General features: G+C 46.7%; 1 protein-coding gene and 1 long non-coding RNA gene across 9 annotated transcripts in view; one reads left to right on the forward strand and one right to left on the reverse strand.

The window, feature by feature from the left end:
• bnc2 (basonuclin zinc finger protein 2) overlaps nt 1-12,948 on the forward strand; it is a 106,992-nt gene that overhangs the window by 59,854 nt on the left and 34,190 nt on the right. Inside the window, exon 1 of one of the 6 annotated variants that reach the window (XM_049720696.1) lies at nt 8,582-11,385. The exons of the other annotated variants lie outside the window; for them this stretch is intronic. Coding sequence (XP_049576653.1) covers nt 11,374-11,385 — 12 coding nt within the window. The 5' untranslated portion in view covers nt 8,582-11,373. Of the gene's footprint in view, nt 1-8,581; nt 11,386-12,948 lie in introns of those variants that run through there. 6 annotated transcript variants of the gene reach the window in all.
• Nucleotides 1-12,948, reverse strand: part of LOC125969052 (uncharacterized) — a 162,062-nt gene that overhangs the window by 56,934 nt on the left and 92,180 nt on the right. For all 3 annotated transcript variants that reach the window (XR_007481412.1, XR_007481411.1, XR_007481413.2), the window contains one exon: nt 1,831-1,957. This is a non-coding gene — a long non-coding RNA (uncharacterized lncRNA). The remainder of the gene's footprint in view (nt 1-1,830; nt 1,958-12,948) is intronic.

The raw sequence follows: 12,948 nt of genomic DNA on the forward strand, positions 1-12,948 counted from the left end.
TGGAGGGTACATAATTCTGCGGGACGCGTCCAATCAGCGGCGGCGTATGTGCGACACATGTTTTTTTATTCAATTTTCTTGTCTTTTCATCTTGCGCCACCGCCAGAACGCTTCCTGCTATTTTCCTCCCAGCTCGGGACAAACGAATAACAGATGTGAGAGGGCTGGAACGCAAAATCCCCTACACAACCCGCCCCCCCCACTGACACCCTCCACCACATTCCTCCACCCTCCGTCTTCGGCGACTAATGTGTGACAACCTTTGCACTCTCACCCGCTTCTTTTGTTCCCCTCCAGACTGCCTAGCCCATGTCCGCTATGCTAGGCCGCGAGTTCCCTTTCACTGGAAGCAAGTTTTCTTATCGTGTATCTGCGTGTGTGTTTTCAATCCCACTCGTGTTTATGCAGCGATGAACTCAATCAATACAAGCCATTTTTTTAGATCCTCACATATGAAAAAGATAAAGCTACACACCTGGCAAGGAATGAGTTAACGACACCAGATTTATAACCGCATTCCAAGCCAATAGGGGGCAGTACATCACCTGGGGGTTAAATCTATAAATCACACTCCTGCTAGTCCGTCTTGTTTTATCGTTGTCAGAAAAAGTATCTCTCGGAGTTGCGTGGAGCTGCTTAACTGTTAGCTAGATGCTAACAGGCTAAGCTAAGAGTAAAACAGGGGATTTTACAGTAGCTTAGCTGGGCAAAATGGATTCCAAAATAGACTTTTAACACAATACTAGAATACTCCTATCAATTGGGGACTTAAATAATTAAATCAAAATCCAATACATTAGCTTACTTGCGAAATCCCTCTTCACAACTATCAAATCGATAGCATATCAATGCGGCGTAAATTTATTTCTCCAAGGCCGACGACCGGAACGGTGAGGATCTCGTCGGGCGCGTCTGGGAAGCGTCAATATTTTCACATGTAAGCTTGCGAAATGAATGGCCTAATATCTGCGAGCGCATAATCCTCCCTCTTGTTTCTCGGGAGCATCGGAATCAATGAGGCTCTGGGAAAATTATAACCGTGCATGCAAACATCCCAAAACACACACGCATAGTGTCGACGCTCAAGTTCACTCTCAAAGTGACTTCCTTAATGAGCCTTGTAAAATCAATATTCTTTGACTTTCAGGTATGTGGAAGTGATTCAGCGTTACTTACGAGCAAAAAATAAAATAATAAAGTCACATTTGGCTGTGATTAAAGGCAATCAGTTATTGTATTAAGTCCAAATGGCTGACACCGGAGTACCTGGGCAGTGAAAACACATGTTGATTAGTCATCGGGCTGTAAATAAGCGCCAGGTCACACAGTGGAAACATCCGCCTGTGATTGGGCTGCAATAAATGGCGAGGGGGGGGCGAGTTTGTGACTATGATGTCATTAAGGTGGGAATCCTATTTGTAACGGCACTCAATAAAAGCTACGCTAACGTCCGAACGCTAATGTCAAGTGAAGCCTTGCGGAAGGATGAGGAAAAAAAAGGTCGCGACAGATCTCAGCCGTACAACGATTCAGTCGGATCGAGTTTCGAGCGAGTCCCCGAGCATCTGGCAGAGCGACGCGGGAGGGAGGTCGTCGTCGTTGATAGTGATGAAATAATTTAAGCCATCAACGAGCCAGTTAAGCGCCACTCAGCGCCCCGCGACGAAATCACACACACAGTGGTGAAATGTGTGTGTGGAGTATTTGGATTAAGGTTTAAAGCCGCCTCTTAAATTTGTATCTTTACCTTTCGGCAATCACTAATGCTTCATTTAACGTCAAGAAAGCTTGTAAGTAGCAAATTTCCTGATATTAACGCACACATTATACCTCCTCATTTTTTGTCGTGTTGAAATCAGCAGTCTTCATTCTTAGTGTTTACGTCATTCCGAGCTGGTTTCCTCTTGCGGCTGAGAAGTCCTTAGTCCTCTGTGAGTTTAGGGGAGGGGAGGGGCACCTGTGAAAAAAATTCAAGTGATTAGTTTGTGTAGCTTTTCAAACACTTAAGTTGAATACAGAGAATTGTTGTTTCAAATTTGCGTTAAACACAATAATGGCTTTGCGTGGAAGTTGCCTTTACGTCAACGTCCAACGAACAGGACAATTACCTGGTCAAGGCATTAACGCTGGGTCACTCCACACAAACACACACACGTCGACAATGCGGCTGTTTATGTGTTTCAACGGGTCAGGCTAACAAAGTGCCTTATTGGTCAGGCCGCAGTTTACAAGGAGCCGTGCCACCATTGGAGCAAGCAACGCCGAAAACCGCCAACTAAATCTGCCATGAAACACAAGAAGCGCTGCAATAAAAAGCCGAGCATCTGCACCAAACTGGAACCAGATGAAGCCGTCAAGGATACGCCGGGGCTTTTTTAACCCGCCTTGTTTCCTTTGAGGCCGCGGCTCGTCTCTGGATGAGTGGCGAGCCGAGTGATTTTGTGCATAATTACGTGTGTTGAGGCTCACGCACGGCACGGCACGCCATTTGTGTATGTGCTGCACTCCGCTCGGCCTTTTGCGTGTATCATGTTATGCCCCGACACAAGTAAGTAGTGAGGCCACGGAGGATAGCGGCTGCCAACAACAGCAACAGCTACTGGCACGCCGCCATTCCACCCCGGAGGCTTCTGGGATGCGAGCGGAGCTACATGGTGGGAGGCGGCTGGGGTGAAAATCCGCAAAGGGTCACCCTGCGTGTCCGAGCTAAAAAAAAAATGGCCACCTTTTCGCGACGAAGCTTAGCACTTTATAACAAACGACGCTCAAGAGCGGTTCTTGTTTGAGATTTCCTCGTTCTTCCTCGGGAGACGACAAGTGGGCTTTTTCCATCCCGGGCTCCAGACGACTTATTTCCGCTGTGCTGGTTTTTCGTTATTTGATCACTGGCAAGCAAGGCAGGCCGCTGACACTCTACAGATGTGTACAGATGTGCAATGCTCATGTGGTCCCCTCTTTTTTAGCAAAAGGAATCTGAGTGATGGCAGGGAGGATGTTGGGCTTGTGGAATTTTGTCTCGTCAATACTGGAGTGGGCATTTGAACACATTCCTTTGGTTGAGGAACAGAAATATGACCTAAAATGTTTAAACAAAGCAAAATAAGCAGGCGAGCAGATTTGAGCTCATGTAAACGCCCAGTTGGAATTAGATTCTTATCCTCGGGGGCATGGAGAGCCAAGGCTATTTATTTTATTTATAACCCGAAAAAATCTTCAGAAAATGCTGATAAACATTCATCATATGTTCTTTATGGAAAACAAACCCGAAAAATACCCAAATGTCAACGAGCTGACCTGGGGAGGCAGTGCCCCTGCAAGCCCACCCTCTAGCTCCGCCAGTGCTGTCAAGACACCTCAAGACCTGGCAACCAAATTCCATTCCTAATCGATAAACCATAAACCACAAATAGTTTCATCCCGCTTTGTTTGCCTTCCACCGTCTGATGATTGCCGTTCATTTGATTTGATTCGAATCATTCTCGTCTGTCAGAAGGCTTCCTAAGGCCAAAGTCGTGGGAGCGGCTTGCGGGATTTTAGGCCCGACCCGCAAGTCCCGTCCAAGCAAAACAGATATCTTCCTGCGCGCACGTATCACGTTACTCTTCCACTCTCCGTGTAACGTCAAGAAGTCGCCCCGCTAAAGTGCAACCGGCCAGGAAAAATACAGCCGAGTCACCTAATTCGTGAACATGAAACATTTCTGGCCAACATTCGGTAAAGTCATCAGATCGTAAGGGGCTTTATGAGCCCGCTAAACAAGAACCGTTCATCCCCGGGTTACACTCCACATCGTGTCTGGCCTGCTGACTTTGATTTTTTTTAATGAACAGCTCAATATCTAATTCATTAAAGTGGCTGTTTCATTTGATGCCTTTTCCTGACGCCGGCTGAAGCGAGGCAAGCGAGGGAGATAATGTCGATGGAGAGCCGCCTGCACACGCTCAGCGCGTCCCGCAGAGGGACGAGGGGACGTCGGTCGATTGTGCCCCCCGCCCCATCCCCCTCCGTAGGGGCGGAAGCAGTTTTAGTCGCTTTGACTGCTGAAGGACGCCAGTGGTAATTGGCCCTCGTGCACGCCGGCTTAACAATCGGTATGGGACGAACGACCGCACGTGCTTTTCCTTCTCGCGGCGTCCATCTGCCCGGCGAAAAAAAGAGGCATATTAGGCTTTAGCGCCGTCTTGAAAACGAGGGCCCCCCCGGCTCAGCTCGGTGCCAAAGAGTGGCTTCTACTCGCAGGCAATTAGCATCGCCCACATTTGCAGAATCCTTTTAGCCAAATTTACATTCATTTGTTTTGCTCTCATTTGGTTATTCCAGCTGATTCGGTATCAAGATAATTCACGTAAGAGTCTCAAAGAGCCTACAACCCAAAAACCTCATTTGGGGATCATGAAATGGATCACCTGACTTATGTTGAAGATTTTTTCGTGGCTCTCTCGGAACACGATTGTCGTTCAAGGATGCGTCTGGACAGTGTTGCCGTTCCACAGAGCCCAGCGCCACAAAAGTATTGATTTCCCTTCTTGTCGAGAGGCAGGGAACTGTCATGCGGAGAAAGCCGACCTTGGCTTCTCTTTGCCCCCCCCTCCCGGCAGTTCCAGAAGTGAAGAGACAAACAACCGGGTCTCCAACGGGGATACGTTTGAGAGGAAGAAAGACTGAGGAAGTGAGCGAGAGAGGAGCTAACAGTCAAAGCCAAGGCCGGTTCCCCAGAGTTGTCAGTGGGCAGCTCGGTGTCTGCTTATCGGAGCCGTTTGAAATGACAATGGCTTGACTTGTATTTTCCTCCTGAGAGCATACTCAGATCTATAAACCAGAGTCGGGAGGCAGCAGGTGGCGCCGGGCGAGTGAAAGCCAGCGCCTCGTTTGCTCGCTATCTAAGCCTTTGAGGCCGACGGAGAGGAAGGAAGGAAGGAAGGCCGCGGAAGGGGAGCTTTTTCATGTCGAGGCTGGATCAGGGTTTGACAACAAAAAAGAAAATGGCTGTCACCTGCAGCTACAAGCGCGGCGAGACCGCTCGTCCTCCTCGGCGAAGCCGGCCGACGGAGCGGAAGCTACAAAGCGCTCTCGCCTGGTTGGATCAGGGTGACAGACACTTCAGAGACCTCGATGTAGTCGCCAGCCTCGGATCAGAGTCTTTTGCTAACAACTCGGCTCTTTTGTAAGCCCCTTCCAGGAGATTTTTTTTTATCCCCCTTCTCCATTCACTCTCTTTTTTTTAGATTTGGAAAAAGTCCTAATAGAATTAGCCGCCTTATTAGCATCTGGCGCTGGAAGAAAGGAAAGGGGGAGGGACTTAAGTACAGTGGATTTTTTGGGGGTTCTAATTTTACACCGCACTGAGATATTTTGCGCCCAAATACGGTCACGCCTAATCATGTGCGAGCGAAGGTGGTGGTCTCGCCTCGATTGCAAAGTGGCTTCTTCCCTAACTGCTCATATATGGAAGGCGGAACCTCGTCAAGTGAAAGGCCCTCGGTGGGAAACTAAGCCTCCATAGTCTCCGTGGACACGTAATTGCGCCGGCCAAAGCGACACTTGATCGACACAACAACAGGTGACCAAAGTTAATTAGGCCATTCCAGACCAGTATAGATGAACACCTCCATGCCAAGGTCGCCCCTCGTGTCACACCAACATGGGTCAACATCTTCTGAAATCAAACAGAAAATTGGCGCCACACCACCCCCCCCTAAAATAAACAGCAAAAAATAATCCAGGATTTTTACGAACAATAAATTACTGTATTTTTTCTCATTTATTGCCTCACAGCCTTAACGTCACACTGACGACATCTAGAAGGCAAAAAAAAATCTCAGTTACAACGTGTCTATTGGCGTCACCGAAGGATTGTCCAAGCAAACAACACAAGAGCGTCTTTTTGTTTGTGTAAAAAAAAAAAAGTGTGTTCCATCCCGTGTATTCCCCGCTGGCCCTGACATGCTGCTTTAAGTGCTGCTCTGACATTAGCTGAGTGTAGTCACACAATTTGGCCTGGGGACAAACGCTAGAAAGGCCCCATAAATATGGATGCCCCCCCCCCCCTATGTCTCATCTTCTTTTTTCCACCCACTGTCCCCTGTGCATGCGTCTACGTGTGTTTGTGTGTGTGCGGCGGCGCCATTTGCTCTGTCAAAAGCATGTCGCCACTGTTTGTTTACTCGCGCTGACAGAGATACACTCGCCGCTTGCTAACCGAGTGCCAAGCAAGCTGCCGGCGCTCCTGTAAATAATCCACTCGCGCGAGTCGGTTCACCAAAGCGCCGGAAATTTCCCGGAGTAAATATCTGGAAATTTTAGCTTCCATTTTTAGTATTTGTGACTTTAATTATTGACAATTTTCAATTTAATGTACTGTGTTATAAAAGCTGGCCCACTTTTGCCTTGCTTTTAACAGGCCGGCGAATGCATTAGCATGCATTAGCGTGTCGCTGTCACCCGCCGTTACGTGACAAAGCTCAGCGCAGTGTGTTAGAACGACGACGACCGAGTCGGTCGCCGGCGTACCTTTGCCCCCGCTGGCGCCTTGGCAGCCCGGCGGGCGCCCCGTGGCTGCCCCGATGCCAGCGCGTGCGCAGGCGTCAGGGAGGGGCCCCCGCTGGGAGGAAATGGGCCATTAGTGCAGTCCTTGCCCCAGTGTTTTACTCCACTTCAGTACACATCACACAAGGCCGCCCCTCTCGCTTCTCTGGCGCTCTCTCACCAGCTAACACATGCTAATTAGCCCGGCGACAGGGCGCGTATCTTCCTGCCTCGGGAGCATATGTGCAGCTGCACAGCAAAGCTGTCTTGCGAGGACCCGGCCCGGGAGCGGCGCCGCTGCTTCATTAGCTTTTCTTTCATGCCCATCAAATAAGTCGAGCCGGAGAAGCGACCCCAGTGATTCTTTGGAGTAGACCTTCAAAGTCGGAAATGGCTTCTAAAACATACGTTGCATGAATACGTCGCCGAGTTTCCCCACGCCAGCGACCACAGCCCTAATGAAGATGATCGTCATAACGTTACAATAATAATGCGTCCGTCTGGAAAAGTAATCTTCCTCCTTTCGCCTAACGACCTGTGAAACAAAGCCGTAAAAAATGGCGGCGTGTGTTTGTTTTGGACGATAAGACGGGCGGGTTGATTGGAGCGGAACAATGGAGAGGTGTTGCTTGTTATAACAGTTTGTGAATTCTCTACCACGTTTTTTGTCAACTATTACGCAATGTGATATACTTTGGGATCGATAACTTACATGTGAATTGGTTTTCGTTGACAAAAAGAAGCCTGTTAGCATGAGGTTAGCTTGCTATGGCTACATGTGGTAAGCTTCTGGATAATCAACAGTGTTTAGCTGATCATTTTAGCATGTTAGCCATAATTCCGCTAACAGACTTTGTCCCAAAAGTATTTTTTCCCCCGACCTCCTGTCACTCAAACAACTTGAAACCGAGCGACTATTTTTCTAAGAAGCGTATAATACTACTTTGACGATTGGGCTATTCCCGCTTCTTCATAATTAAAACGTAATCGTCTCTCTTATCGCGCCGCCAGATCGTGCGAGTATCTAAACACGCGACACTTCACGGAACGACGTGGGGGATCAGTGTCAGGTGGATTACACAGGATGATGAGGTGATGCGTGTCGCAACCCCCCCCCCCCCCCCCCCCCCCCCCCACCCCCCAAATCTCTCCTCCCCCGCACCTCGCTTTTGCTGGCGATGTCCTGATTAAAAATTTCAGCTCGGCTGCCTTTCTAATTAATTAGCGAGGCCACTCAGAGGAGCGGCGGACCAATTAGTCTGCAGTGAGGCCGATGATGCCTATCGCTGGAGCATCACTGCGCAAGCTGTCGCTCGCCGCCCTGCGGTGGGGCCGGGACCCTCGGGGGCGGCGCCCCAGCAGCGTGCACGCTACATGCAGGAAGGTAAATCATGCCTGCGTGTTTTCATTGACAGCGTCAGAGAGTTGATTACTCTGCTTGGAGTTGAAAGCCACTTTTAATTTTTTGACCCACTGAGATATAGCGGTAATTTATTTTCCAAAATATTTCATTTTTTTAGTTTTAGTATTAGTTTTTTAAATAAACAGTATTCAAAAAATAATGTGAAAAAATATATATGAGTTTATTATTATAACTGTATGATGGAGTTATTTATTTTTCCATTTAAAACATTTTTCTTATTCCATTATTAAAAATCCATTCATCCATCTCTTGAATCACATATTCAGTTTTTTTTTTGTAGTTTAATATAAATATTTTTTTTTGAAGAACAATAATAGCCTTGATACTCCCATTCACACCTATGGACAGTTTACACTCTTCAATGAAGTGCAAAGTCTACGCAGGAAGGCCGCAGCTGAAATTCAAATCATGAACCTTTTCATGAATTGCAGGAAAACACGCTAAGCACGAGGTCACCGTGCAGCCTGCCTGCAAACTGCTACCGCAATACGAAAACATATCGTTAAATGAATGCCTCTGAGAGTGTCAATCGAGACTGAACATTAAAACAGATTTCGACATTCGGTATGTCGACCTAATATTGTGTCCGGTTGGATTGTACAGAATATTTTTGAGGCGGCGAGGACAACTTAACCATGCTGTGCAAATTTTGGTGAGGTCTGATGTGTGACCATAAGTCTGGTGGTCTTCAGACTTTGCTGACTTACAGTTAGCGAAGTTAATTTCCACTTCAAGGGCTCGTCATCATCTTGTGCAACGTTTTCGTCGCACTTGATAAAAAAAAAAAAAAGGGCTGAGACGGCTTTTTATTGAGAAAGAGCCAAAAGCGAGGGAAAGGGCTGCCCCCAAAACACGTGACAGACACGCAAACACGAGCTGGCATGCAAATAATTACAAAGTGGCATGTTTGAGCATAAAAAATGAGCTTGCATGGCAAAACACACACACACACACACACTCGAGTCGCTTTCGATGCCGTAGTGGCTGATTAGCGCGAGAAGCCGGCTTGAATATTAGAAGAGCACAAGGAGGACGTCAAAGCTTTGTGTGAGTGTCTCTTTCATTAGACACAACTCTAGTGGACACACAAACACACACAAAAACACACACACACGAAAGGGAGTAAAGCCACAAGGCGGCTTGCAAACAGATGTACTTATTAGATCGACGTGTCTGACATTTTGTCGACATAAGTAATTAATTTCGCCTTTCTATTGGGAAGGTCCAAAGAGCCCAATTAGCAAGCCTAATATCGCCGCATCGTGTTATAAAAAAAAAAAAAAAAAAAACATATTTTTCTTCCCCCCCTTTTTAAATACAGAGGGAATATTCAAATGGCTCGCCTTTATTATTCAAAGGCGTAAGCAAAAGTCACGGGCAGGGAGACGAGATGGGAGTTGCACTCGCGGGACCGCCACGAAGATGATAATCAATCTTTTATTTCTGCAAATAAACACAACGTGCCTGCTCCCGCTTCATGTCCGGATTCATTCGGGTCCTTTTTCTCATTTTCAACCGCTCTTTATTGATTTAGTGACAAAATATGTGGATTGGCAGTCAATGACCCTGCTAATTGTCATATTTAACCGACTAGCTGGTGTCGACTTGTACTTAAGGCAGCAAACTAGTTAATTGGTTTATAAACATCCAATCAGTCATTTATTTATCTTCAAAACAAAAAAAATCCCAAAATATTCTTAAAAAAAATGCTGATTAAGATTCACAAAATCCACAAACCCAAAATATTCTTAAAAAAAATTTAGTTGATAAAGTTTCAAGAACGTGGTTGTTGTATAAACGATTCATCCAAAAAATAAATTTTGTTTAGAACAATGCGTAAACATTGACCCAATCCGAACGACAATAAAAAGGTCACGTTAGGGGAGAAAGAATTTTATAGTTAATTTGATTCCGTCCCTTTCTCTGTCTTTTTTTTTTTATGGCAAGCCATTGTGGTTCTGTGTTTTCTATTTTCACAGTTCGTTCAGGTATTTGTTTTCAGGCGAACCAACTCGGGGGGCCCCACTACTGCAAGGCCCCCGCTCTCTGGCCCGACTCTCCCACTCGTCTAGCTATAACAAAGTCAATATTACAAAGAGGTAACACATGTCGAGGTATGCTCCGGGCCCGCCGCGCTGCTGTGATCCAGCCATCGGGACACACACATACACACACACACAGCGACTAAGCAACACGCTGAAAAAAAAAACAAAAATGCCTACCTCCGTGCCCCTTTTTGGGTGATTTTTGCGGTTAAAAATGTTATTTTGGCTCTTACGTGTGTTAGCATGTGTGTGTCACATGTGCGAGTGCAAAGTACTTGTTGGTACATTTGGAGTGTGTGAGTGTGTGTGTGTGTGTGAGGGTCAGTTTGTTTTGTTTTTCCCCTTACTTCAGCACATCTGAGAGAGCTTTTCTGGAACTCCTGAGCCCTGTCTAAACAAAGATGGCCCAAAGTGAGGCGTGCAAGGGGTAGGCTGCAAGTGCGACTGTGTGTGTGTGTGTGTGTTTGTGATTCTTCAAGCAACCTGGGACCTGAAGGGCCTTGTGAAGAAAAAAAAAAAAAAAAACAAGCGAGGAAGAGGAGGGGGGTAGGAAACCGAGCCCCTGAGAAAAGCAGCTGGAAACACGGAGACTTGTGGTCTTTTTTTTTTTCTTGCCAACTCCTCTTCATCCCTTCATACCATCACCTCGCTCGTCCTCTTCCTCCCATCCTCCCCTGGCCCAGCTGCACTCACATATGTACCCCCCCCCCCCCACTTCCACTCGCCGACCACCGTTCCTCCCACCCCAAGTCAATGCCATTGCCAAGGCGAGGCAAAGCGTCACAGCTGCGAACACTTTACAAGGCGATTTAACGCCGGCCGGCCGGCGCAAAAAAGGCACGACATTCATTAGCGAGCCGGCTTTAGGATGCGGTGAAACGTTAACACGCAATTGACCAGAGTGGGGAAAGTAAGCGGAAGCGGAGGATGATGATGATTCTCACGATCTGGCCTTCGTCACGATTTTTCATCGCCAATAACTGCTAACCTTTCGAATGATTCGTTTGTCGGCATGTTAGCTCGTATGCTAAGTTAGCATGATAATTCCCTGTGACTCGGGAACAGCGTCTAGCCGCCACTTTGCCCCCTCTATCTTGTGAACTTTGTAAGGCTGATAAAAAAGAAAGAAAAAAGGAAAAAAAAAAAACACCCAGATGGACTTTTCCTTTTTGCACGCCGTCTCCCTTGCACACACTGAGCAGACACGCACACACTTGCTTTTGGGAGTGACAAAGTGTTTTTTGTCGCGGAGCCAGGCGCCATGTAGCCACTGGTTGGGCCTCACCTTCCCCCTCCTATCTTCCCTTCATCACTTTCTTCGGGATTGTTGTAAACATGGAAAGTCGACGCTCGCCGCACACCTGAACGCGTCTGCTCGCGATGCTGGCGGAGGTAAAGGAGCTTAAAGATGTTTGCGTTGTTTTTGTGTTGGTTTTTTTGGCGTGGAACACTTTTTTTTTTTGGTACGTGAATACTGTGAAAGCAAATCTGCTGCTTCAAGATGCTGCATGCTGACTCGGGGAGGAATTCTTGTGTGTGTTGTGTTTATGTGTGTGTGTGCGTGTTTGCACTAGCAGGAATGTGGGAGTGTGCGAGTTTGTAATCGCACCCTGCAGGCGACTGTGACGAGTCTTAGCGATGGTGACCTCCTGTCACCGTCACACTGGAACTATGTGTGTGTGTGTGTGTGTGTGTTGGTCACGAATAATCCTTTGACTCATATTGTGGTCTTATTGCGAAATTGGAAAATATCCTAGCTAGAGTTTGCTAAATGTCTTCTGGGTGAAATGTAAACAACCGATATGGCTGATGTGTGATTATCTGCCTTTGTTTGGGAAGAGATACTTTGATTGACAGCAGTCAGGGTCAATGGCAATACGAATAGAAATCAATCGACAGAAGCGGCTGTTTTTATATTAAGGCTGAAATATTTTGAAAAATAATCTAATTGCATCCTTCTGTCTATATTGCGATTTAATATAGAATATTTTTTTTCAAGGTCCTATTTTAATAAAATAAGAAAAATATAGACATTTAATTATTTCAAGAAATAATAAAAAATATATATTTTTTATTATTTAAAAAAAATATAATTTTTTTTTCTGTGTCTTTATGTCAACTTTTCATGTTTCATGAAACACTGACCACACAATTGGAATCATTTTCTGAGCTGATTGGGATCACAGGATAATCGTTTTGGATGATCTTTCAGAGATTATCACCGACTTGGATCAGACGAGAGCAGAATCGCTCAAATTCGGCCCGATCATTGCTATGCGTGTACCCGCTTTAGTAACAATTATTGTAATACAGCTAAATATTCCTATGATACGTAGTGACACATGACTCATAGATTGTCAGAGCTCATTAGTGAAAAGCGTGCCGAGCAAACTGGTTGCTTCCATGTATGGGCCTCCAAGTGAAGGAAGGAAGGAAGGAAGGAGTGCACATGAATACACAAAAACACATGCATCCATCTCCCTTGCCAATCCGCCGGGGACTCACGGCCCATTTGGTTGCCATTAGCATAGCTCTGGCCCGTTGTGGCCCGTGTCAGAGCCCAGATGCGCAGCTGCACACAGGACAGGGGACCTCTGCCTCAACGACTGGCAGCCGCTTTGGGCTCCAAAGCAGAACTGACAGGGGCGACAGGCCTTTTTGCACGCTGGGGATTGAATGGACAAGCCCCCCCCCCCCCCCCCCCCCCCCCCCCCCCCCCCCCCCCCCCCGGTACACTGCTATCATTTTCCTCCGTCACAGAATTTCATCTGTATTTGTTTAGTTCGCACCGCATTGCTATTTACAGTCGGATTCTAATCAAAGCGCGGAACTCCAACTCCAAGGCCAAACAATCCTAATTTGGATCTGTCAAAAAATATAAATAATAAATATGATCCTCATCTCGGTGCCATCACCGAAATTCAAGCGGAAATAATAACCGAAGCAGCAATTAGC

Source organism: Syngnathus scovelli, chromosome 5 (genome assembly GCF_024217435.2).
Source record: "Syngnathus scovelli strain Florida chromosome 5, RoL_Ssco_1.2, whole genome shotgun sequence".
Lineage (NCBI taxonomy): Eukaryota > Metazoa > Chordata > Actinopteri > Syngnathiformes > Syngnathidae > Syngnathus > Syngnathus scovelli.